The sequence below is a fragment of the Cebus imitator genome, unplaced genomic scaffold (genome assembly GCF_001604975.1).
Source record: "Cebus imitator isolate Cc_AM_T3 unplaced genomic scaffold, Cebus_imitator-1.0 Scaffold343, whole genome shotgun sequence".
Classification (NCBI taxonomy): Eukaryota; Metazoa; Chordata; class Mammalia; order Primates; family Cebidae; genus Cebus; species Cebus imitator.
Window position 1 is genome coordinate 1417896 of NW_016107658.1, and position 24181 is coordinate 1442076.

Below are 24181 nucleotides of genomic sequence, written 5' to 3' on the forward strand. Positions count from 1 at the left end.
ATCACTGGAAACAGGAACCTCTAATTTATTGTCCCACAAAAGTTGTTTTACAAGTCCTTCATCTCCCAAGAGGTATGCCGGTAATAAAGCAACTGAAATCAGCATTTTTTATGCCTGGCATAAATCGTTACTTGTTTTGGGTGAGTAGCCATTTACCAGGCTATTTTACAATTTGCAGCATCTTGTTCACTGGGTCTTAAACTGCCTTACACAAATCCATTCATTAAACCAATAAATGTTCTTACAAGATCACTGTAAGTGGCACTTAGTTTGTCAGATGGGCAAACTAATCTTTAAATGAGTTAACTTTTCTAAGGTTTGGGAGAGTTGTTACACCTCTTGCTTTTTATTCTGAGAATACACAACTTCTTGTGCTCACACTAACAGTCCCTCACATCCTAGTAGCTAATCCTTCCTTGTTTTATTTCCATCATTTCTATTTAAAAATCAAAATCTCTGAGGTTGTTTATAATATTCAGATGCCTATAAAAAGGATGATCAAATTTTTAAAAGACAGATCCAAAACCAATTAGGAGAAGTAAGGTAGATATCTCTGGCATCCAGGGAGGTAACTGACTGCAATTAAACATTACATTTATGTTGAAGTTTTTGAGAAGCCAAGACGAAGCAGTAAGTACACCAGTTGACATAGTTTTCATTATTCAACAAAGGAAGGATGGACATTTGACAGAACTATTTTTTTTCTGTTCTTTAGTGTTAGAAGAAATTAACATATTAGGCGGTGTGTGACTATTGTTTATAGAAGTTATAGAAATGTTCTTTAAATATAAATTTTCTATACCAATCCTATAAAAACCATGGACATAATATTTAATTGTAACTCAGTAAAAGCATTACTACACAGAATAATGATTGTATTAAACAATAGCCATTTATGGAGCATCTATGTGTATCTGGTACTTCATGTACAGTCTCTGTGAGTCTTCTAAATGGCCTTGTGAAGGTGGTTTTAGCAAACACATTTTACAGATAAAGAAACTGAGATTCATTAGGCATCAGGTTCAGGACCATACAGATGAAGTGGTAGATTACAGATACTTGTCCTAATGACTCCTAGTTCAGTGCCCTTCACTATAGTTTGCTATAGAAATAAATAACCTAGAGCAGTTGTTCTCAACTTGGGGGTGATTTGGTAATGTCTCTTTGGAGACACTTTTGGTTTTTTCCCTTAAGTGGGGGTCACTACTGACATCTAGTAGATAAAGGACAGGGATGTTGCTAAACACCTTACAATGCATAGGCAGCCACAACAAAGGATTATGCAACCCCAAATGGCAATAGTGCAAAGGTTGGGAAGCCCTGTTTCAAGGGCTGGTTAATTACATTGCGCTCGTACTAGACCCGTCACCATCATATGTTTCAAGCAAGTTTCAACAACTGCTGAATTCAGAGTTGATTACTTTGGCTTAAAGTGACAGTTTTTTCTTGTGAATTAAGGAAATTTTCAGATACCAGAAAATATACAGGTTGGAAAGTTAATATTTGTTATAAAAATGGAGGACCTGAATATCATCCAGGTAGGTCATTTCCTTTCTCCAGAGGTACATGGGTGCTTGTAGGCAGGCACCCACCTCACAAAACAGAGAATAGTTTCTAAAAAACAAACTTTAAATTTATTTAAAATGTGGGATTATAATAGTATTTACAGAAAACTCCGTAATATGTGCCATAAAGCTAGAAATGGTGAAACACTTAAATCATGTGTTTCCAATTGGCCATCCTGACCATAAAAGAACTGTAGGATAATTTGTTTTTCTAAAAGAACTGCATCCTGGCGGGTCCATAAGGCTGTTAGCTGTGTGACATAAATTGAAGGAGCTGAGTGATCTGGCCTATTGAGTGATTTTAAATTTAGTGCAGTTGATACTCAGTTATTCTTTCTGAAAATAATTAGCTAACAGGTCAGTGCTTCACTCTCTCCTACTCTTCATTTTCTTATAATTATGGCTTTCCAGTTACTGCCCTCCAGATCTTTCCTTTTTGTATTCAGGTCAGCAAGCATTCTACATTTAGGTTGGTCATATGTTAAAAATCTGCTGTGATTCTTCTTGACCAAGTGTGAAGAGTGACAATGTTTCCATTGTGTCCATGGCATAGCTTTTCATTATATGTACTGAATCTTCTTATCAGTCTCAGAGAGCCAGGCCTGTGAATGTCCAAGGTTGAGCAGATCAAGTGAGTTTGCAGTGTCGTCTCCACAGGGATCTTTTCTCAGAGGCATAGTAGGTCTGTTAGGGTTTGTTTTAATTCACAAACATGCCACTCTTCCTTGTTGAGGCAACAACACATTTTCTTGAGTGTGCCTTTGCTGCTTCCTCACTGACTAAGGAATGCATTCACCATCCACTAGATATTTCAGATACATAATTTATGGATCATGGTGTAGCACAGCTGTGGATTCTGTCAGGACATATCAAGTATTAGAAATACCAGGTGGGTGCCCTATAGTTGTACCTTATGTATTATTCTCTATTTCATGAGAAATGGTGTGGAGTTCTTGGATTGCATGCTTAGTGCATTGTATGGTAGATTGATTTAATAAATGCAAGAGTCATGTTACTCACCAACTCTTGAGCTGAAAGTTTTCATGTTCTTAGTATGACTATACTCACAATTGTATTAGTGCCCATTCTCTGGTTCTCATTTTTATCTTACCTTCTATATTAGTTAGGGTTCTGCAGAGAAACAGAACCAATAGGCATATCTAAATCTATATATATGTAGAAAGAGTTTTACTGTAAGATATGGGTTCATGTGATTATGGGGGTCGAGGAGTCTCATAATCTGCCATCTGTAAGGTGGAGAACCAGGGAAGATGGAAGTGTGGTTTGAAGGCCTGAGAACCTGAGAGCCAATAGTGTAGCTTCAAGTCTAGGTCTGAAGTCTTGAGAACCAGGAGCACTGAGAGTGGGAGATGATTAATGTCCCAGCTCAAGCAGTAAGGCAGAGAGCAAACTCAACTTCTTTCTCAATTTTTGTTTAATTCAGTCCTTCAATGTATTGGATGACACCCACCCACTTTGGGGAGAGTTATCTGCTTTACTGAGCCTACCAATTCAAATGCTAATTTCTTCTGGAAATGCCTTCATAGACACACCCAGAAATAATGTTTAACCAGCTATCTGGGCATTCCACGGTGCAGTTAAGTTGACTCAAAAAATTAAACATCACACCTTCCATGCACCAAGGCTCTCCTCTTCTCAGCTACTGACTCTTCTCTTTTTCTTTGAATATGTTCATCTATCTTTCTCAGATAAAATGGATGTGGGTTCTCAGATCCTGATAATACTTCCTATTTTAATTGCACTGCTTCAGTTTCTCCTACCTTTGCTTTTTAAAGTTGGTTAGTAGACATCTTTTAAGAGTCAATATGTATAGTGGGTAAATTTCTAGGCCAGGCTCAGCAGCTAGACTACCTGTTTTTGGTCTTAGATTGGCTATATTTTTTTACCAGCTGTGTGACATTGGGTGAGTTATCTCACTTCTATGTACCTCTGTTTTTTCACCTGTAAATGAGAGTATTAGTAAAACCTTTAGTTAATGTCAGACACTTAAAACAGTGCCTCATGAATAGTTATCCCTCAGCAAACATTAGCTATTATTATTTTACTTTGATTTTATAAGAAGAGAAGAAAGCATTCTGAAATGATGACATTCTTTAGAGGCAGTTTTAGGTTTGCAGCTTCTTCCACCTTGTCTGTAGTGATGTACTGAAGATAAGTGACCGAAAATGTTAGCCGTATCAGCATCCAATAGTGGGAACCTCTCTGCAGTGTTAAGTTTCATTATCTTTAAATGCAAATTTCTCTTCCCCTTATTCCTACCCTATTGGGCAATCTAGCCACTGTTTGCGTCATTACAGAGCTGACATCATCCTGGCTCAGAAAGATTTTTAAAATCAGATCTGTCACGGTCGTAAATTATCATTCTTTCTTCAACCCAGCAGCTCCACCTTCAAGGACTTAGAGGGCAACAGCCTGAAGGATAGCGGACATGAGGAGAGCGACCAAACTGACAGTGAGCATGATGTCCAGCGGAGCCTGTATTGTGATACTGCTGTCAATGATGTGCTGAACACCAGCGTGACCTCCATGGGATCTCAGATGCCTGACCATGGTAAGGACTGGTTGGATGTAAGTTGCAACAATTGACTCCAAAGAACCGAACGTTTGTAGGCACACTATACTACTTTGCTTAATGAGTGTGTTATCAAGATGTCTACAGAGCTCATACCTCAGCATCATCTACAGGTTTTTGAGATGTCCTGACACCTAGCCAGACTCTTCTTTGACCTCCCTAAGTGGATCCCCTAGGTCTATATAATGTTTAGGCATTTTAGAAGCTGACTGCATGTACATATTGCATACATTTTCTTCAATAAAATTGCACTGAGCTTATAGGAGATGAACAGATGTCTTCTCTCCAGGAATAAATGCCTTTTTGCTTTAGTACATGAATTTAGTTGATCAATTGAATTGCATAGAACACAGTCCTAATGAAACCAAAGGGGTGGATTTTATTTCCCTATCAGACTGGTTAGCTTTACCCAGAGTAAGACTGTTCTCTGACTGTGTACTATTTACTGAGGATAGAAAGTCCCAAAGTTCCCGTTTTGTCTATGGGACTGCTATGCCAAATCCGTCCCTCTAGCTACTACACAAAACCATGCCATTAGTCATAGGGGAGACCAGTGTAAGAGAACGTGGCTGAGTGAATGTAAAGTGTCCCATTAATATGAAAGGCACTTCAAAGCACATGTCAGGAGTGGCATCCTCATGTATGAAGAAGAGTCTATTTTTTGTGAACTGAGCCACACATGCTTTAGCAAGGGGCACTATTTAAAACTTTGCTAGGCAGAAACCAGGGTATAAAAGCATTAGCAGAGTTCAACTAAGGCAGAATGTTTAGATGGACTTGGGCACAAATGTCATTTTCAATATTTTACTGATGCAAACATGCTATGCAAACAGCCTGTCTTTTTCAATTAAGAAATATGAATTCAACTTGGTGTTTAGGCTCAGTGAAGCTTCAGAATGCTTGGCTATGTCTTGAGAAAAGCTAGACTCAAGCTCAGCTGGAAGCCCTACTGCTAAAAGACTTAAAGATGAGAAAACAAAATATGGTGATTATGTGCTGGTCTTCAGCTGTTTCATTTGACTGTAAACATCATTAAATGCTTTTGTTTTGGTTTTGGAAATAAATCCAAAGGAAAAAAATGCGCCATCTACAAAACAAAATGTTTTTGATGGAAAAAAATTAGTCACTGTAGATTCTATTAAATTGTCTAATCCATCCCCTCCCCAGCAGACCCAAGTGTCAAAGTCTATTATATATAGAGGTCACTATGAATTGTGCACTGTTGCCTTCCCTAATTGGTGAGTGGTGACATCTGCAGAGATAATACACTTTCTGGAAAACCTTACTAGGACTAAAGATGAAAAAAATTAAACACTTATATAACTGAAACAGAGGCAATTTAATACTCAGAGGATTAGCAGTATGTCACAGGATGCAAACTGATATATATCATTTGCTAGTCGTGTGTTTCAAAGAAACACTTTTTAATTTATATCAAGAAAGGGTTTTAGTTAGATGCTCTCTAGAATGAAATGACTCCAGGAAAGGAAATAGTCATAATTGATTCTCACTTTATGCCTGGCTAGCACAGCATCTGTTTTAATTTTTTGTCACATTTCTCTAGGAAATCGGTATCAGGGGGCTGGAGCTAGTTTTTCTGGGAGAGTGTTTATTATGAATGGGATGTATTACATATGCATGTATTTATGTATACATATATATGTATTTATGTATATATATATGTTTATATATATACACTGTGTAGATTGGATAATAAGAAGAGCATTCTTTTTTGTGAATGCATACCTAAATTTTATTTGAGCTTAGCCATTTAGGTTGAAGGTAGAGTCCACCAGTCTCCATATAGGTAGTGACCATATATCGCAATTTGCCTTGTATACCTCACTTTATATCTGTGTCCTTGTCATAATCAATGATGAGAATATTCTAAAGGAAATGTGTGGCAATGTCCCAAGATTCTCCTACATATAAGATGATGATTTTATACACACACACATGCATACACACACATACATACTTTTTGCTATTCCATTTTTGGCAACAATTTCACATTTTCTTTCTTACTATTTGATTTGCATGTGTGTGTCTTCATTTTTTCTATTATTCTGGCAGTGGTTAAATCTTGAGCCAACCTATGAGTGAGTTCTTTTCAACTTGTGTGATTGCCTAAAGTTTAGGTACAAAAATAATTTGGATCTTGTTTACACCTCAGTCTCTCCCTTGTGATATCCTACTACTTCTGAAGCTTTCTGTAATAATACTTCTGTGTCCCAAATAAACTCCAGACTTGCCACCTAGATTCCATCACCAGTTCACTTGGACTGATGACTGCAACCTCAAAAAAGGGCAATAACTTCAACAATCAACATTTCATAGCATTTTACTATCTCAAGCCTGCATTTGCATAATAAGTATATCACATTTTATCTTAAGGTACAGTGGTTGAAAGGCAGTGACTGGGTGATCTATCATGCATGCCTGATATTATAACCATTTTAGTTAGATTTGTCCCGGGGTAGCATGGTATTGTTGCTTCAAAGGACTACCAATTTGGAAAGATGAGAAGGGAAAATAGAATCTGCACTGGACTGAGACCTGTACTGAAAATCTCAAGTATTTCTTGAGGAGAAAAAAAGCTAGTCCCAAATCTCCTTGGTTCATTGGCACTGTGATAGGAATCTTAAACCCACGTGTCCTGAAATACTTGGAATTCCAGAGCAACTGTTCTTGAGGTTTGTGTAGGTGTCACCAGAGCAGAGTGAAGAATGTAGTGAATTTGCCAGGCTAACTCTGATCCTGATATTTCTTTTAGTTCTACCATAACTACTGCAAAGTTGGGCCAAATGTACCCAAAAGAGCGTACCTTACACCTTTGTTTTGGGGAGTTTGTCTCACCTTGTATTTCATGTCTGTAGCTCTCTCTGTGACTTTTCTAACTTGGATATTAGTATTGAATCTTCCTTGCACATATGTGGACACATAATTGATGTGGAATCTCAAAATTTTCAAAATAAAGGTAATTTTGTACATCAGTTAATTTTTCCATTGAGCAGGAATGGGTTGTTCAATGAGCTGATATTGTGTTGCCTGTGTTTGAGGTAAAGGTACAAACTATATTTACTCCTCTTTCTGCAAGACACCTGGGCCCTGTGCTTTTCCATATTACCAAACGTGTCTATGGGATTTGTCCTTATGACTTTAGTGTAGCAGAAGAATGATTGGTATGAATAACAGGGGTGGTTTGTGACTCTGAGCAAGAGCCCAAATTCATTAATTATCAGTAACCCTTCTCTGAGAACATTTCTAGAGGTGGGAAACCAGAATCACTATATTTAATGAAGGAAGGAGAATATTATATTCAATAGAGGAAAGAGAATGTGTAGAAGACTTCCTTTTTTTTTTCTTTTTTTTTTTTTNAAACAGTTAGTTAATGTCAGACACTTAAAACAGTGCCTCATGAATAGTTATCCCTCAGCAAACATTAGCTATTATTATTTTACTTTGATTTTATAAGAAGAGAAGAAAGCATTCTGAAATGATGACATTCTTTAGAGGCAGTTTTAGGTTTGCAGCTTCTTCCACCTTGTCTGTAGTGATGTACTGAAGATAAGTGACCGAAAATGTTAGCCGTATCAGCATCCAATAGTGGGAACCTCTCTGCAGTGTTAAGTTTCATTATCTTTAAATGCAAATTTCTCTTCCCCTTATTCCTACCCTATTGGGCAATCTAGCCACTGTTTGCGTCATTACAGAGCTGACATCATCCTGGCTCAGAAAGATTTTTAAAATCAGATCTGTCACGGTCGTAAATTATCATTCTTTCTTCAACCCAGCAGCTCCACCTTCAAGGACTTAGAGGGCAACAGCCTGAAGGATAGCGGACATGAGGAGAGCGACCAAACTGACAGTGAGCATGATGTCCAGCGGAGCCTGTATTGTGATACTGCTGTCAATGATGTGCTGAACACCAGCGTGACCTCCATGGGATCTCAGATGCCTGACCATGGTAAGGACTGGTTGGATGTAAGTTGCAACAATTGACTCCAAAGAACCGAACGTTTGTAGGCACACTATACTACTTTGCTTAATGAGTGTGTTATCAAGATGTCTACAGAGCTCATACCTCAGCATCATCTACAGGTTTTTGAGATGTCCTGACACCTAGCCAGACTCTTCTTTGACCTCCCTAAGTGGATCCCCTAGGTCTATATAATGTTTAGGCATTTTAGAAGCTGACTGCATGTACATATTGCATACATTTTCTTCAATAAAATTGCACTGAGCTTATAGGAGATGAACAGATGTCTTCTCTCCAGGAATAAATGCCTTTTTGCTTTAGTACATGAATTTAGTTGATCAATTGAATTGCATAGAACACAGTCCTAATGAAACCAAAGGGGTGGATTTTATTTCCCTATCAGACTGGTTAGCTTTACCCAGAGTAAGACTGTTCTCTGACTGTGTACTATTTACTGAGGATAGAAAGTCCCAAAGTTCCCGTTTTGTCTATGGGACTGCTATGCCAAATCCGTCCCTCTAGCTACTACACAAAACCATGCCATTAGTCATAGGGGAGACCAGTGTAAGAGAACGTGGCTGAGTGAATGTAAAGTGTCCCATTAATATGAAAGGCACTTCAAAGCACATGTCAGGAGTGGCATCCTCATGTATGAAGAAGAGTCTATTTTTTGTGAACTGAGCCACACATGCTTTAGCAAGGGGCACTATTTAAAACTTTGCTAGGCAGAAACCAGGGTATAAAAGCATTAGCAGAGTTCAACTAAGGCAGAATGTTTAGATGGACTTGGGCACAAATGTCATTTTCAATATTTTACTGATGCAAACATGCTATGCAAACAGCCTGTCTTTTTCAATTAAGAAATATGAATTCAACTTGGTGTTTAGGCTCAGTGAAGCTTCAGAATGCTTGGCTATGTCTTGAGAAAAGCTAGACTCAAGCTCAGCTGGAAGCCCTACTGCTAAAAGACTTAAAGATGAGAAAACAAAATATGGTGATTATGTGCTGGTCTTCAGCTGTTTCATTTGACTGTAAACATCATTAAATGCTTTTGTTTTGGTTTTGGAAATAAATCCAAAGGAAAAAAATGCGCCATCTACAAAACAAAATGTTTTTGATGGAAAAAAATTAGTCACTGTAGATTCTATTAAATTGTCTAATCCATCCCCTCCCCAGCAGACCCAAGTGTCAAAGTCTATTATATATAGAGGTCACTATGAATTGTGCACTGTTGCCTTCCCTAATTGGTGAGTGGTGACATCTGCAGAGATAATACACTTTCTGGAAAACCTTACTAGGACTAAAGATGAAAAAAATTAAACACTTATATAACTGAAACAGAGGCAATTTAATACTCAGAGGATTAGCAGTATGTCACAGGATGCAAACTGATATATATCATTTGCTAGTCGTGTGTTTCAAAGAAACACTTTTTAATTTATATCAAGAAAGGGTTTTAGTTAGATGCTCTCTAGAATGAAATGACTCCAGGAAAGGAAATAGTCATAATTGATTCTCACTTTATGCCTGGCTAGCACAGCATCTGTTTTAATTTTTTGTCACATTTCTCTAGGAAATCGGTATCAGGGGGCTGGAGCTAGTTTTTCTGGGAGAGTGTTTATTATGAATGGGATGTATTACATATGCATGTATTTATGTATACATATATATGTATTTATGTATATATATATGTTTATATATATACACTGTGTAGATTGGATAATAAGAAGAGCATTCTTTTTTGTGAATGCATACCTAAATTTTATTTGAGCTTAGCCATTTAGGTTGAAGGTAGAGTCCACCAGTCTCCATATAGGTAGTGACCATATATCGCAATTTGCCTTGTATACCTCACTTTATATCTGTGTCCTTGTCATAATCAATGATGAGAATATTCTAAAGGAAATGTGTGGCAATGTCCCAAGATTCTCCTACATATAAGATGATGATTTTATACACACACACATGCATACACACACATACATACTTTTTGCTATTCCATTTTTGGCAACAATTTCACATTTTCTTTCTTACTATTTGATTTGCATGTGTGTGTCTTCATTTTTTCTATTATTCTGGCAGTGGTTAAATCTTGAGCCAACCTATGAGTGAGTTCTTTTCAACTTGTGTGATTGCCTAAAGTTTAGGTACAAAAATAATTTGGATCTTGTTTACACCTCAGTCTCTCCCTTGTGATATCCTACTACTTCTGAAGCTTTCTGTAATAATACTTCTGTGTCCCAAATAAACTCCAGACTTGCCACCTAGATTCCATCACCAGTTCACTTGGACTGATGACTGCAACCTCAAAAAAGGGCAATAACTTCAACAATCAACATTTCATAGCATTTTACTATCTCAAGCCTGCATTTGCATAATAAGTATATCACATTTTATCTTAAGGTACAGTGGTTGAAAGGCAGTGACTGGGTGATCTATCATGCATGCCTGATATTATAACCATTTTAGTTAGATTTGTCCCGGGGTAGCATGGTATTGTTGCTTCAAAGGACTACCAATTTGGAAAGATGAGAAGGGAAAATAGAATCTGCACTGGACTGAGACCTGTACTGAAAATCTCAAGTATTTCTTGAGGAGAAAAAAAGCTAGTCCCAAATCTCCTTGGTTCATTGGCACTGTGATAGGAATCTTAAACCCACGTGTCCTGAAATACTTGGAATTCCAGAGCAACTGTTCTTGAGGTTTGTGTAGGTGTCACCAGAGCAGAGTGAAGAATGTAGTGAATTTGCCAGGCTAACTCTGATCCTGATATTTCTTTTAGTTCTACCATAACTACTGCAAAGTTGGGCCAAATGTACCCAAAAGAGCGTACCTTACACCTTTGTTTTGGGGAGTTTGTCTCACCTTGTATTTCATGTCTGTAGCTCTCTCTGTGACTTTTCTAACTTGGATATTAGTATTGAATCTTCCTTGCACATATGTGGACACATAATTGATGTGGAATCTCAAAATTTTCAAAATAAAGGTAATTTTGTACATCAGTTAATTTTTCCATTGAGCAGGAATGGGTTGTTCAATGAGCTGATATTGTGTTGCCTGTGTTTGAGGTAAAGGTACAAACTATATTTACTCCTCTTTCTGCAAGACACCTGGGCCCTGTGCTTTTCCATATTACCAAACGTGTCTATGGGATTTGTCCTTATGACTTTAGTGTAGCAGAAGAATGATTGGTATGAATAACAGGGGTGGTTTGTGACTCTGAGCAAGAGCCCAAATTCATTAATTATCAGTAACCCTTCTCTGAGAACATTTCTAGAGGTGGGAAACCAGAATCACTATATTTAATGAAGGAAGGAGAATATTATATTCAATAGAGGAAAGAGAATGTGTAGAAGACTTCCTTTTTTTTTTCTTTTTTTTTTTTTGAGATGGAGTCTCACTCTGTCACCCAGGCTGGAGTGCAGTGGTGCGATCTCTGCTCACTGCAACTTCCGCTTCCTGGGTTCAAGTGATTTTCCTGGCTCAACTTCCCAGGTAGCTGGGACTATAGATGCACAGTACCATGCCTGGCTAATTTTTGTATTTTTAGTAGAGACAGTATTTCACCATGTTGGCCAGCTTTTCTTGAACTCCTGACCTCAAGTGATTCACCTGCCTCGGCCTTCCAAAGTGCTGGGATTATAGGTGTGAGCCACTGTGCCTGGGCTAGAAGACTTTTGACCTCAAAGGGCAAAAGTCACGTATTTAATCACTAGGAAGTTTGGATTATGTGTTTCTTTTTCAAGTTTTAAAAATGTCTAAATTTATTTTTTATTTTGTTTATAAATGACACATCATAACTTTACATGTTTGTGGGGTACAGTGTGATGCTTCAATACATGTATATGTTATATAATATAATTAAATTGGAGTGGTTAGTATATCCAGCCACCTCAAACATTTATCATTTCTTTGTGGTAATAGCATTTAAGATCCTCTTTTTTAGCTATCTTGAAATATATAATACATTGTTATAAGATATAGTCACTCTACTGTGTATAGTCACCAGAGAGATTGTATTTTGATTGTCCAACCAAACACATTTCGTGAGCTCGGTGAGGGTGGAAATGAGAGGGAATGACAGGAATCTGTGCTTTCTGGATTACTATCAATCTTTGTATTTCTCTTGACATGCCTAAGTCCAGGCCAGTTGGTTGATGAACTGGCTAAGCTAAATTTCCTGGTTGCCAGTTGACTGAATTACAAATTCCTTTGTCATCCAGTGCCCATGAATTAATATGTCTCAATTTGTCCTTAGTATTCAGCTCTTGTTGTTATGGCTTCCCAGAAAAGAAGGTAATAGAGAATTCTTTATCCTGTGCTTTCTACTGGCATATTGTAGAATGACATTTTTTGGAACGCTGTGAGACCAAGTAACTGTTATCATTTGGCAGGTTTTACCACTTGATTTCGTTCTTGAGGCAATTTGGTGCTGAGCTTGGGAGTCACACTCAAATTTTTTAACTGCCTTCCCTCTCTGAGGGAATTATTTGGATTGAGGGAGTCTGAGTTAGTTGGTAAAATTACCACCCTCTGGTGGGGATAAGAAGTTTGCCTTTATGCAGTTCCTGCAGAGAGTCTCTAAAAAGAGTGATTGACAAGTAGAGTCATTAGAGGTGCCATAGTCTCATGGGTTTGTTGCATGATTAGAGGTATCACCGGGCTTTAATTTCTTCTGATCTGGGTTATCACTGAGCTGAGTAGTGGGGGCCAGAGTCTGGCTCCTCCTTGCTTCTTTGCATAACCATTTTTGATGATGTAGATATCTCATTATTATTACTTAAATATGTAATCCTGTTATGAAATTGGGGTTTATAGGGATTGTGCCCTAGAAGTGTACACTAGTCTCAAGCTCAGCTATTTTGTTTTGAATTACATTCAGTCTCTCTTTCCTTATAATTTTAATTATTGATTATAAATTCATCAGCTGAAAAGACGACTCTAATAGCTCTAATATGCACCCAATTTGGAGTTCACTACAACACTGAATTGGTTTTCCTCTATGCTAATTGATACAAAATGGAAGCAATATACAGAAATTTTTTGTAAGATTTATCTGCTTTTTATACCCGAATGCACCCAAATGCAATATAATGATTGCTTTATTTCTGGAAGTGTAGGTTCTGCTGTCTTACTAGACCTGTTTGTTTACTAGTTTCATCACCTGAATAGCATTTAACATGTTTGCTGTGTATGACATGGATTTGAGGCACTTGATCTGTGCCTAATGCAACTGCTGTTACAAATTTGCCATGAAAATGTTTTATAGGCTGCATACTATGCTTAGTCTAGTGTCAACCACAGGTATATTAAGATGTTTACACTTTCAACACTCTACCAGCAATGTGTAATTTTGTTTCCCCCAGCCTTTTAAAGAAAGTATGATTCCGTGACCGAACATCCCTTGTTTTATCTTCTTATCTATTCCCCTGACTCACCTCTCACCTCACTGAATTTTGAAAAACTCATTTCAGTTAGTCTCTTGGCAAAATAGGGAGTTCTCAATGGAAACTATTTTGTGTCATTGCAAAGCAGTGTGCTGCTGGGCTCCAGAAATGGTAGCATGGGCCAGATGTTCATAGAGTAATTGAAAATTCCATTTTATCAGACTAACATTTGCTGTCAAAAAAGTTTTATCTTTACTTGAACAAAGAGGTTGATTAGATCCCCTTGGACCTGAATTAGTATCTTTGAGGCTAGATATACTGTTTTGCAATTCATGTGGTTATTTCTTCCCCAGTTTTGCTCATATAGAGACTTTTAAAAATGTCTTCATCCTCTTGCAAATATACCTAGTGAAATGTTTAATTACTTGAACCCAGGAATGTGCATACAGTGTTTCTATATATGTGACTTCCAGCTGCTTTCGTCCTGCCTCTGGTATACTAGGCACGAATAAGTCATGAAGAGACAGATATATGTCACTAATTACTGAGTAATATTTTTGAGTGCCCACTATGTGCCTAGCTCTGGAAATTGAATGTGTCAACTACTGCTGTTATTGACTGTAAAAGTTGTCGTCTTTTTACTTTTGTTTATCAGGGGTTTACTGAGATGACCAAGGCCAGCTCAATGATGAAATGAATAATTCTAATTTAAAAAATCATAAGAATAGATTGTGGGACCATTAAAAACCTTGCTTTATTGTGCCAATATAACAAGAGAAGCAACATAAAAAGGCTATCACAATCAAGGTCTTATTTTCAATAAGAATTTCACGAAATATTCCTCCTTTGATGGTCCGATTTGGACAATATCACATTGGTAAACATTTTTTTTTAAAATCCACCTGTTGTGAGGTTGAATTTACTACTCAACTTTGGTTAATGTCATTGTAGGATGCTAAGTTTAATCTCTGACATGTCCCGTTACCTTGATGGTTCAGAGGCAGTCAATGCCTAGTACCCCTTTTTTTCTGATGCCCAGAAACTTTATCCTTTCTCTCAGTTTTAGCAATTTTTGGGCAGGTAGAAAAAAAGGTGACAGGTGGATCTTTCTTTTAGTTCAAAACAATTATCTGCTGTTTCGCATAATTGGATTTTTTTCCAAAGCAACATTTACATTTTATAGGAAAAATAATCACTAGAACAAAAAGTTGTTCTTCACTAATGGAAACCTCCCTGTTTTTATAATTTCTTTACTAGCATTCTTTTGGCATGGGCCCTTTGGTCAAATAATTATTTGAACAATTGTTTTGGGACAGTTCACCATTGGTTTCTTCATGCAGGATGTTAGGAATAATATCAACTGTTTGTCTGATTTTAAATAGATATGCTATTGTGTTATGTATACATATATCAGGAAAACACCCATGCATACATACATGCGCGTGCGCACACACACACACACACACTAGTGTGTGTGTATATGTGTGCATGAGTGTCTCTGCTAAATATAGTATGTGTGCATATATATAGATAGTGTGTGTATACACACACACACACACACACACACACTCATGCCTATAATACCAGCACTTTGGTAGGCTGAGGCGGGTGGATCAGGAGTTCGAGACCAGCCTCGCCAACATGGCTAACATGGTGAAAACCTGTCTCTGCTAAAAATACAAAAGTTAGCCAGGCATGGTGGCACATGCCTGTAATCCCAGCTACTCAGGAGGTTGAGGCACAAGAATCACTTGAACCCAGGAGGCAGAGGTTGCAGTAAGCTGAGATTGTAACACTGTACTCCAGCCTGGTGACAGAGTGAGACTTTGTCTCAAAAGCAAAAACAAAAACAAAACAAAACAAAAAAAACTACCTGTGGTAAGGAATTAATCGCTCACCAAAAAAAAACAAATGCCAAAGCTTTTCTTGATTAGTTGACATTAAGAATTTCCATATTTCCAAGCATGTTGAAAGCATTAGTGGATACAGGATATATAAAGGGAGCACACTGAACAATTAAGAATTTCATTCTCTAGTAGTTTATGACCCAATAGCAAAAATGGTCCAGTATGGAATAGATTACATAGGATCAGTGAGGAAATTAATTAAGATTATTTGAGCTGGAAAGCAAAATACATTTAAAAGGACGCTTTGGTGTAATGGGATCCCTTTGGAGGAATACTGGAAGCCAGGCCCCAACATAGTAGGCTAGGTTAAATTATGCTCTGTTTGGGTAATTTGCTAGGTGAATGTTTTCCAGTTGCTTCATGAAAAATCAACTTACGTAGGCCATGAAAAGCAGGGACACTGCCAAAACATTAACAGATGAGAGACAAATCAAATTGTTTTGTGGGGCCGGCCTGCCTTCCTTCCTTCCTTCCTTCCTTCCTTCCTTCCTTCCTTCCTTCCTTCCTTCCCCTCTCCTTCTCTCCCTTTCTCTCTCTTTCTTTTCTTTCTTTCTTTTCTTTCCTTTCTTTCTTTCTTTCTTTCTTTCTTTCTTTCTTTCTTTCTTTCTTTCTTTCTTTCTTTCTTTCTTTCTTTCTCTCTCTCTCNTTTCTTTCTTTCTTTCTTTCTTTCTTTCTTTCTTTCTTTCTTTCTTTCTTTCTTTCTTTCTCTCTCTCTCTCTCTCTTTCTTTCTTTCTTTCTCTCTCTCTTTCTCTCTTTCTTTCTCTCTTTTCTTAATCTCTCTTTCTTTCTTTTCTTCATCTTTCTTTCCTCCTCTCCTCCCCTCCTCCCCTCTTCTCCTCAGCCCAGTTAATTAAATCAAGGAGTGACTGAGAGATCCAGAGTTTCCTAAAAGACTGGAAATTTCTTGAATTTGAAGAGTTGAGGAAGAATAATCAGGAATAGTCTAAAGCAACTGCCCAGTGTCCAAAGCATAGGGAAATAAAGAAGACCTGGCAAGAGTGTCTCCAGATGGTGACAGGTTTGCAGAGTTTTACTGGACTACTTTGAGGCCAACAAGGCAACCCTGGCCCTCTATTTATGGCCCTCCCCTCTCCTCCCTTCCCCTCTCCTCTCTCCTTTTTTTGAGATGGTTCTCACTCTGTAACCCAGGCTGGACTGCAGTGGTGCAATCACGGCTCACTGCAGCCTTGACCTCCCAGACTCAGGCGATCCTCCCACCTCAACCTTCTGAGTACCTGGGACCATAGGTGCATGCTTTGCTAATTTATTTTTGGTAGAGATGGGATTTTGCCATGTTGCCCAGGCTGGTCATGAGCACCTAGGGTCAAGCAGTCCTCCTGCTTCGGCCTCCCAGAGTGCTAAGATTACAGACATGAGCCATGGCTCCCAGCCTAACTTTATTTCTGTCCTGTCATAAGATGGTTAAGAGCCATAAACTCCATCAGGATGTGAAATGATAAGTCTAAACATGGATTTTAAATATTTGTATTTTTTTCTGTTTATTTTCCTCTTAAGCCCTTTGTTATGAAATAAATATGGGGAATTAACTCCATTCTTAGCCAGTTTAAGGGATTGAAATCAAGCATTTTTTTTTTTTTTGAGACAGAGTTTTGCTCCAGGCTGGAGTACAATGGTGCAATCTTGGCTCACTGTAACCTCCACCTCCCGGGTTCAAGTGATTCTCCTGCCTTGGCCTACCAAGTAGCTGGGATTACAGGCACGTGCCATCATGCCTGGCTAATTTTTGTATTTTTAGTAGAGATGGGGTTTCATCACGTTGGCCAGGCTGGTCTCAAACTCCTGACCTCAGGTAATCTGCCCACCTCGGCCTCCCAAAGTTCTGGGATTACAGGTGTAAGCCACTGCGCCTTACCCCATGGGTTTCAAAGCAATTTCAATAATACCAAAATTGTGTGTGATTTATTTATTGTGTAGGCAAAATAATCGTGACATGGCTTTCATCTCTTACGATAGATTCTTTTTGTCATACAGGGTCAGGACTTGCCGAAGGTATTTTTGGTCACCTGTCTTTATCAGATGGCTCAGTGCCCTGTATACTTTGTGTCAAGGAAAGCTTAATTGTTACATCCACTTTGGAAATGTGGCTTTTTGACAAGAAAGTCTTTTTAATTTCTCTTTCTATAAGGCTTATTTCCAGTAAAACTCCAGCCTAGAAAAATCATTGTATTACTCAGTTCTCACGCTGCTATAAAGAAATGCCCTAGACTGGGCAATTTATAAAGGAAAGAAGTTTAATTGACTCACAGCTCTGCATGGCTGGAGAGACCTCAGGAAATTTACAGTCATGGCAGAAGGGGAAGTAGGTACCTTCTTCACAAAATGGAAGCAGAGAGAGTGAATGTAGGAATGAGGAAGTGCTGTACTTTAAAACCATCAGCTCTTGTGAGAACTCCCTCACCATAATCAGAACAGCATGACGGAAACTGTCCCCACAATCCAATCACCTCCCTTCCTTAACAGGTGGGGATTACAGGTCCCTCTCTCAACACATGGGGATTACAATTTGAGATGAAATTTGGGTGGGGTCAAAAAGCTAAACCATATCAATCATCAAGCACCAAATTAGAAGAGGTTTGAGCTGCCCCTTTTAGAGCCATCAGAAAAGTTGCTTTTTAGGAGATCACACACAGGAGACATTTTCAAAGATCTCACATAATCTGGGCTTAGGTTTTAGATGGACTTTTAAAGCTCATGGTGGATAGACAAAATGGACTCTTTTGCAACTGGACAAAATGGAACCCCATAAACCAAACATTCTGCCATGTAGAGAGAATATAAGGCAGTTTCTCATAGTTCACACTAAAGAGATTATCAATGAAATATCAGTCTCCAGAGTGGTTTTGGAGCAAATCCTTTGGGACTTTAAGTGTGCGTGTGCAGGTGTCAATGTCAGAAGGGTGCTGTAGGATTTTAGGTTTTGTGGTAAACACTGGATTTCGCTTAAAAATGTGACATTCAGAGATCTAATATGTGGTTGGAAGTATGTGTAGGGTGGTGTGTAGAAGAGGTGATTTGAAAGGCAATGAATCCGGAAGGGGCCAAAAGAATTGATCAGAATGAACTCTTTGTGGCTGAAGTCACTCAAAGTTTTGTCACACTGAGGTGGCCTCATGACAAATATGTTTTTCTTTTCAGAGTCTCTGGTAATCAGAAATAATAGTTGTACTTCATTATCCTTCACAACAGTTTAGACAACAAACATGCAAGCTGTTAAATTTGAAATAATAGACAACCCTGTTTTATCATTAGTTTAGTTCTTTTTAACCTAAGGAATATTCATTTTAATGGCAAATAAGACTCTTTAGTTTCCTGCCTTGGGAAAATTTTCAATCTGGCTGAAGAACACTAGAGTTTTAGAACTCTAGAAGCAAGTTTATCTCTCTCTGCCCTAAGTAAGCTAAGCCTTCGGGTCTTTCTAAATTATGATCTAGTACCCAGATTCTAAGTAATGCAGGACTGCAACTGTAATTTGCTTTCAATAAAAATATAACTTATAATGTTGCTTCCTTTTTAAGTAGAAATCTGTAAACATACACTGCTCTAATAATTTGGAAAACTTGGTACTCTTAGTTGATTGCTGCAAGGCAGTTTCCAAGTCATGAGTTTGCAAATCCAAGTTCAATGCCAGAGATATATTTTCCAATTTCTGTGGTCACCTTTCCATCTCTAAGCTCATGTATTCTCTCCTTTTCTATCCTTAACTTGCATAATAATAGAGATTGTACAACATGCTTTCTTTCCTCCTCTTTGATCCTGTATGGAGTTTACAACCTGTGTGAATAGAATATTTCCCTTTTAATACATGGAAAAGAGGCAAAAGAGGAATGATGTATGTTTGAAGATATTTAGACTGGTCAAACTGTTCCAAGGCATCACCACCTGCTGTTTTTAATCATTAATGAGGTTGTCAGTTGCTCTAATCTGGGAGGTGAACCAAAAGAATTGTTTTGACTTTAATTTAATTTAAAAATCAGCTTATTGAAGAAAAAAAATGCTCCCAGCTTGTAAGAGTCAGGTTGCACACTGTTGATAAACCAAAGCAAGTCAAACGTGGATGCTGAACCATCATTCATATGCAAACATGAACTGTTTTAACCTTGGGGAACTATTATTACCATCACTAGCCAGAAATTTTATTTCTTTCTTTTTTTTTTTTTTTTNAATAGCCTGATCTTGCCTCACTGAAACCTCTGCCTCCTAGGTTCAAGCTATTCTCCTGCCTCAGCCTCCCAAGTAGCTGGGACTACAGGTGCCCGCCACCATGCCTGGCTAATTTTTTAATTTTTTATTTTTAGTAGAGACCGGGTTTCACTATGTTGGCCAGGCTGATTTTGAACTCTTGACTTTGTTTTCCACCCGCCTTGTCCTCCCAAAGTGGTGGGATTACAGGTGTGAGCTACCTCGCCTGGCCAAATTATAGCTCTTTTAATCCAAGTAGCCATTATATTCCAGAGACATGCTGTGTATAAATATCTGTTCCATTTTTTAGAAGAAAAACTGATGCACCAAAATGTTAAACACTCTATTAATATCAGAACACAAATCTATAGCAAAGTCCAGAGTGAAGCCTAAAGTGCAAATTCTTTTGCTTGACTCAATGTTCATCACACTGTACATTTTAGAAGTTTAGTGACTATCTGTGAGTCCTCTATTAAATTTGAATTTTCTTCACTGGATAGTTTCACTTAGTGAAAAATGAGAATTCAGAAATATAGTGTCTCTGCACAAGTGGATTTTAACGACCTAGAGCCAGACCTTTGTTTGTGCCAACTGTCAATTTAGAAGGTTTCATTATGCCTCTCTGAGCTTCATCAAACACTTTCAGATTTATAATTGATGTCAACTGAAGACAAAGTCAAAGAAAACCTTCCTTTTTTGACTGTAGAAAATATTACCTTATTGTTGGGCCCTGGTTAGCTGGAGGGTAGGTGTATCAAATCACACTAGCCTTCTGCTAACACAGCAAGTGAGCACTTGCTGAATTCAGCTGATAATCAATCTGCAGCTAATGAGTCTGCAAACAGACTGGGCGGCTGGAGCTAGCACCAGGAAACCACCATTCCAACTAACCATCTCTTGTTAACCTTTTGGTGTTTCCTTTGTGACGGTAATTAGAGACCCATAAAACTATCTGCTCTAGATCTTCAGTTTAAAATACAATTTTCAAAGAAACACAGTTCACTTTAAGACTACTGTTAATATGGCCTTTTCCCTCATGAAGGAAAATGACTGACTTGCCATTTAAATAAAGTTTGGATAATTAATCTGTAATGTTTTGGTAATTAAAATGCCAGGAAAAGTTGGTTCTGTAGTTGGTATAATTTATAATACTCTCCAGATTCCGGTTGTACTGAAGTAGGCAAGTAGGCGGCAGATGTTTCTACCACCGTTATGTTTTGACTGTCTGAAAGTACCCATTCCCACGCTGTAGCCCTGTCTGCCAGACTGCCTGTCTACCTCCTCCTTTGGAGTGAATTTGTTTTGATTTCCTGAGGGGGTTAGATGTGTGCTTTGCTTCCTTTCTTGGGGATGATGAGCCAAGGAATGAGTTTTGTGCTCTTGGGAGAGGGAGAAGTCTTCTAAGTTGATGTGCTGTTTAGCTCAAAATAAGTTTTCAAATGGGCCCACTCAACATTCAAACTATTATATTCGCATGATGAAGATGGAGGGGCAACATGCCTTCCTGCTGTAGTCCCCCATTTCACTTCCTCTTTAATATTTTCTACACCCAGAAGTAAGTTTGTCATTGAAGAAGAGTATTATGTGATAGGTGTTCTAATCATGTTGGACCCATGTGTTCATCCTGTGCTTTTGTTTACCTGTCTATAGCACCTTTTAGTGCCTCAGTTCTCTCATTTGTTCTAAATAAAAATTACCTGGTATAAATGACTTACATGATCCTACGGGACAGAATCTCTAGATGAGGAATTGACTGTCTATTAAATAAGTAAGATTTGCAAAGCTGGACATTGTTTTATTTGATTTAGCAAAGAGGTACTTCTTCCAGAAGCCAAATATTAATCATCTAGGATCCTTTGGAGATTAAAATATCCATATAAAAATGCAGACATAGAACCTAATATTCTTCTTGCAGCATTACCTGGAGCCCCGTTGGTATCTTAAGTTTTCGCTGTCATCAATATGGAATGTTTAAAGTCTTAAAAAGTCCTGAAATCATTGTGATATGGAGCTCATGTTATAATATATCATTATCCCTTACAGCAACACTGAGAGGGAAAGACAAGCATAGAATTCCAAGTAGTCAACACAGGAATGACAGCCATCTATACTGAGGATCAAAGTCAGAACCTTGGCTGATGGGGAAAGGTTCAGAAAATTAGAATGAGGTGATAAGAGAGAAGAGAAGTGAAATAAGATACAAATATCTATGGTCAAAACAGAGATTGGCAGGGACATAAGGGGTATAATCCAGATTTCCTTTTATATATACTATCTAGCTAATCCTCAATGATAAACCTAAGAATTCTAATTCTCATTGGAGCCTTCCAGACAGTGTCCATCCAGTCAATTCAGGCTCCAACTAACATGAGCCAGTCCTAATGAGTCAGGGCAACTATTTCCACTCTTCTCCATTATCTTCAAGATTGACATCATTAGTCTGCCTGTAAATACAGAGGCAGACAGAACATCATAGTAGCTAAGAGTATAGACTTTGAAGACTTTGAAATAAGACAAATTTAAGTTTCATGCTTATCTTTGCCACTTAATAGCTATTGACCTTACTTTTTTGAACCTCAATTTTCCCAACTGCAAAATTGGAGTAATGATAGAAATTACCTATCAGAATGTTGTGAGAAGATCCAGGTAAAGCACTTAGTATATTTCCTGGAATATAGTAAGTGCTCAAAACATTGCAAGTGTTACTGTGGCGATTGAGTCAGTGAAATAGCCACTTTATAGGATTTCAGGGACCCTACCACCCAAAGCCCCTCATCCGTTAGCCTCCATCTGTGATCCTTTTAACAGAAAGTGAGGCATTTCATTTTATAATTACAGTTCATACTTCAAGCAGTCCATGGGGAGAGAAAATGGATTTATTCAAATTCACACTAAGTTGTAAATGGTTGCTATTAGATTGTTTCAAAGCTTAGGATTTTAGAGGAGTGGCAGGGGAAATGGATGGTTTCTAGAATATTGAACTTTAAAAGTCTCAGGGGAAGAGTCAGGGGGAGAAATGCATAGATATGTGGTGCCAAAGACTGACAACCTCATGAGTTTGCCAGAACTATCAATGTCCAAAGGAAGTCATTTGATTTACTCTTTGTGAAATGTCTGGGTGCTGGAAAGCTGCCTTTACTATCAAATCATTTTTCTGAATCAGCACAGACTCTGGTTTGAGAAATTATAAGATGTCCGCCAATGGTTTGAAGAGAGATTTGTGTTCATCTACATTGCAAAATACACATATTCTTGAGCACTTACTGTGAGGTAAGCAAAGCCCTGGTTCTCCTCTGGAAGCATTGATTCTACCCCTGTATCAAAAACTGCATGCCCCAACCCCAGGATTCCTGCTGCTCTTTCTTTCTCTCCCTCTCTCGCTTCATGGTTCTTAAATGGCTAATGGGTGGTAGATGTCGTTTTGATTCCTTTATTTTCTCTCCCACTGCATGCTCAGACTTTCATTAAAAAATAAATAAGGAGATGCATTTTTCATTTTTAGTTTTTTTTTTTTTTTTTCTAAAACAGTCACACTGCAAAGAATCCCTCTATTCTTTTTTTCTAACAACAGACTGAAAAATGCTCAGCTCTTACTGGAAAGGTCATATCTCCTTGCCATATGAATGAGCTTCCAGCAGGTCCATAGGGAGAATGTCATCTGAGAAATGATGGGAATTTATGTGCCTTTGGATTTTGGCCTCATTTTGTAGTGGAAAAATGAATTTATTAATGATAGGAAGAAAAAAACCCTCAACCAAAGCCCTTTATAAAATTCTCTCTATAACTCCCAGGAGAGAGCCACTCAGATACATAGTTATTAAATGAAATAAATATTTTTTACCGTTGCCTTACTTAGAGTTATTATATGTCTTATATTAATGTAAGTTACGTGGCTCACCTTCACTAATAATATGGTGTTGAGTATAGGAACCTGCAGTTCTGTGGCATAAAGTGTTTTGGTTTGTAAGGGACCTTGTGACATATTTGTGCTTGTCAACATCTTATTGGAAAGCAGACCTGGGGGACACATGTACACACATAGAACTGTGTGGAATTAGGGTTATGAAAAAACAACTCATAACACAGAGGCAAGCGCCATGTTTTTGAAAAAGGCAGATTAATTGTGAAAATAAACTTTCTTTTATAGTTTGAGCATTCCATGAAAAATGTAACTAGAAGTGCATACTTTTTGCCTTCCCCCAAATCTAAATCCACATGCTATATGCAAAATGCTAAGATCATTATGGCCTCTAAAATACTTTAATGCCATGTGACCTACCGGGAAATGAGAATTGTAGTTTTCTTTCTATTATTTGTTCATTCTAGAGCCTTGGATAAGTCACTAACCTCTCAAAGTTTCAATTTGTATATTTACAGGTGGGATGATGAACAATGTTGCATTAATGTTGAGAAGACCAATAATTAAAGTGTCATTATATATATATATATATATATATATATAATTTTTTCTTAGTACAATATAATTGTGAATCAGACGGCTAGGTGTTTTTTGGTTTTTGTTTTTGTTTTTCTGGGCCCTTCTCTTCCT

At 37.9% G+C, this 24181-nt stretch overlaps 1 protein-coding gene across 3 annotated transcripts in view; it reads left to right on the forward strand.

Annotated features, from left to right (window-relative positions):
• PCDH19 (protocadherin 19) overlaps positions 1 to 24181 on the forward strand; it is a 118437-nt gene that overhangs the window by 65347 nt on the left and 28909 nt on the right. For 2 of the 3 annotated variants that reach the window (XM_017505877.2, XM_017505878.2), the window contains one exon: positions 3965 to 4137. In XM_017505877.2, the coding sequence (XP_017361366.1) occupies positions 3965 to 4137 (173 nt within the window). The remainder of the gene's footprint in view (positions 1 to 3964; positions 4138 to 24181) is intronic. The other variant, XM_017505879.2, reaches the window with a different exon arrangement.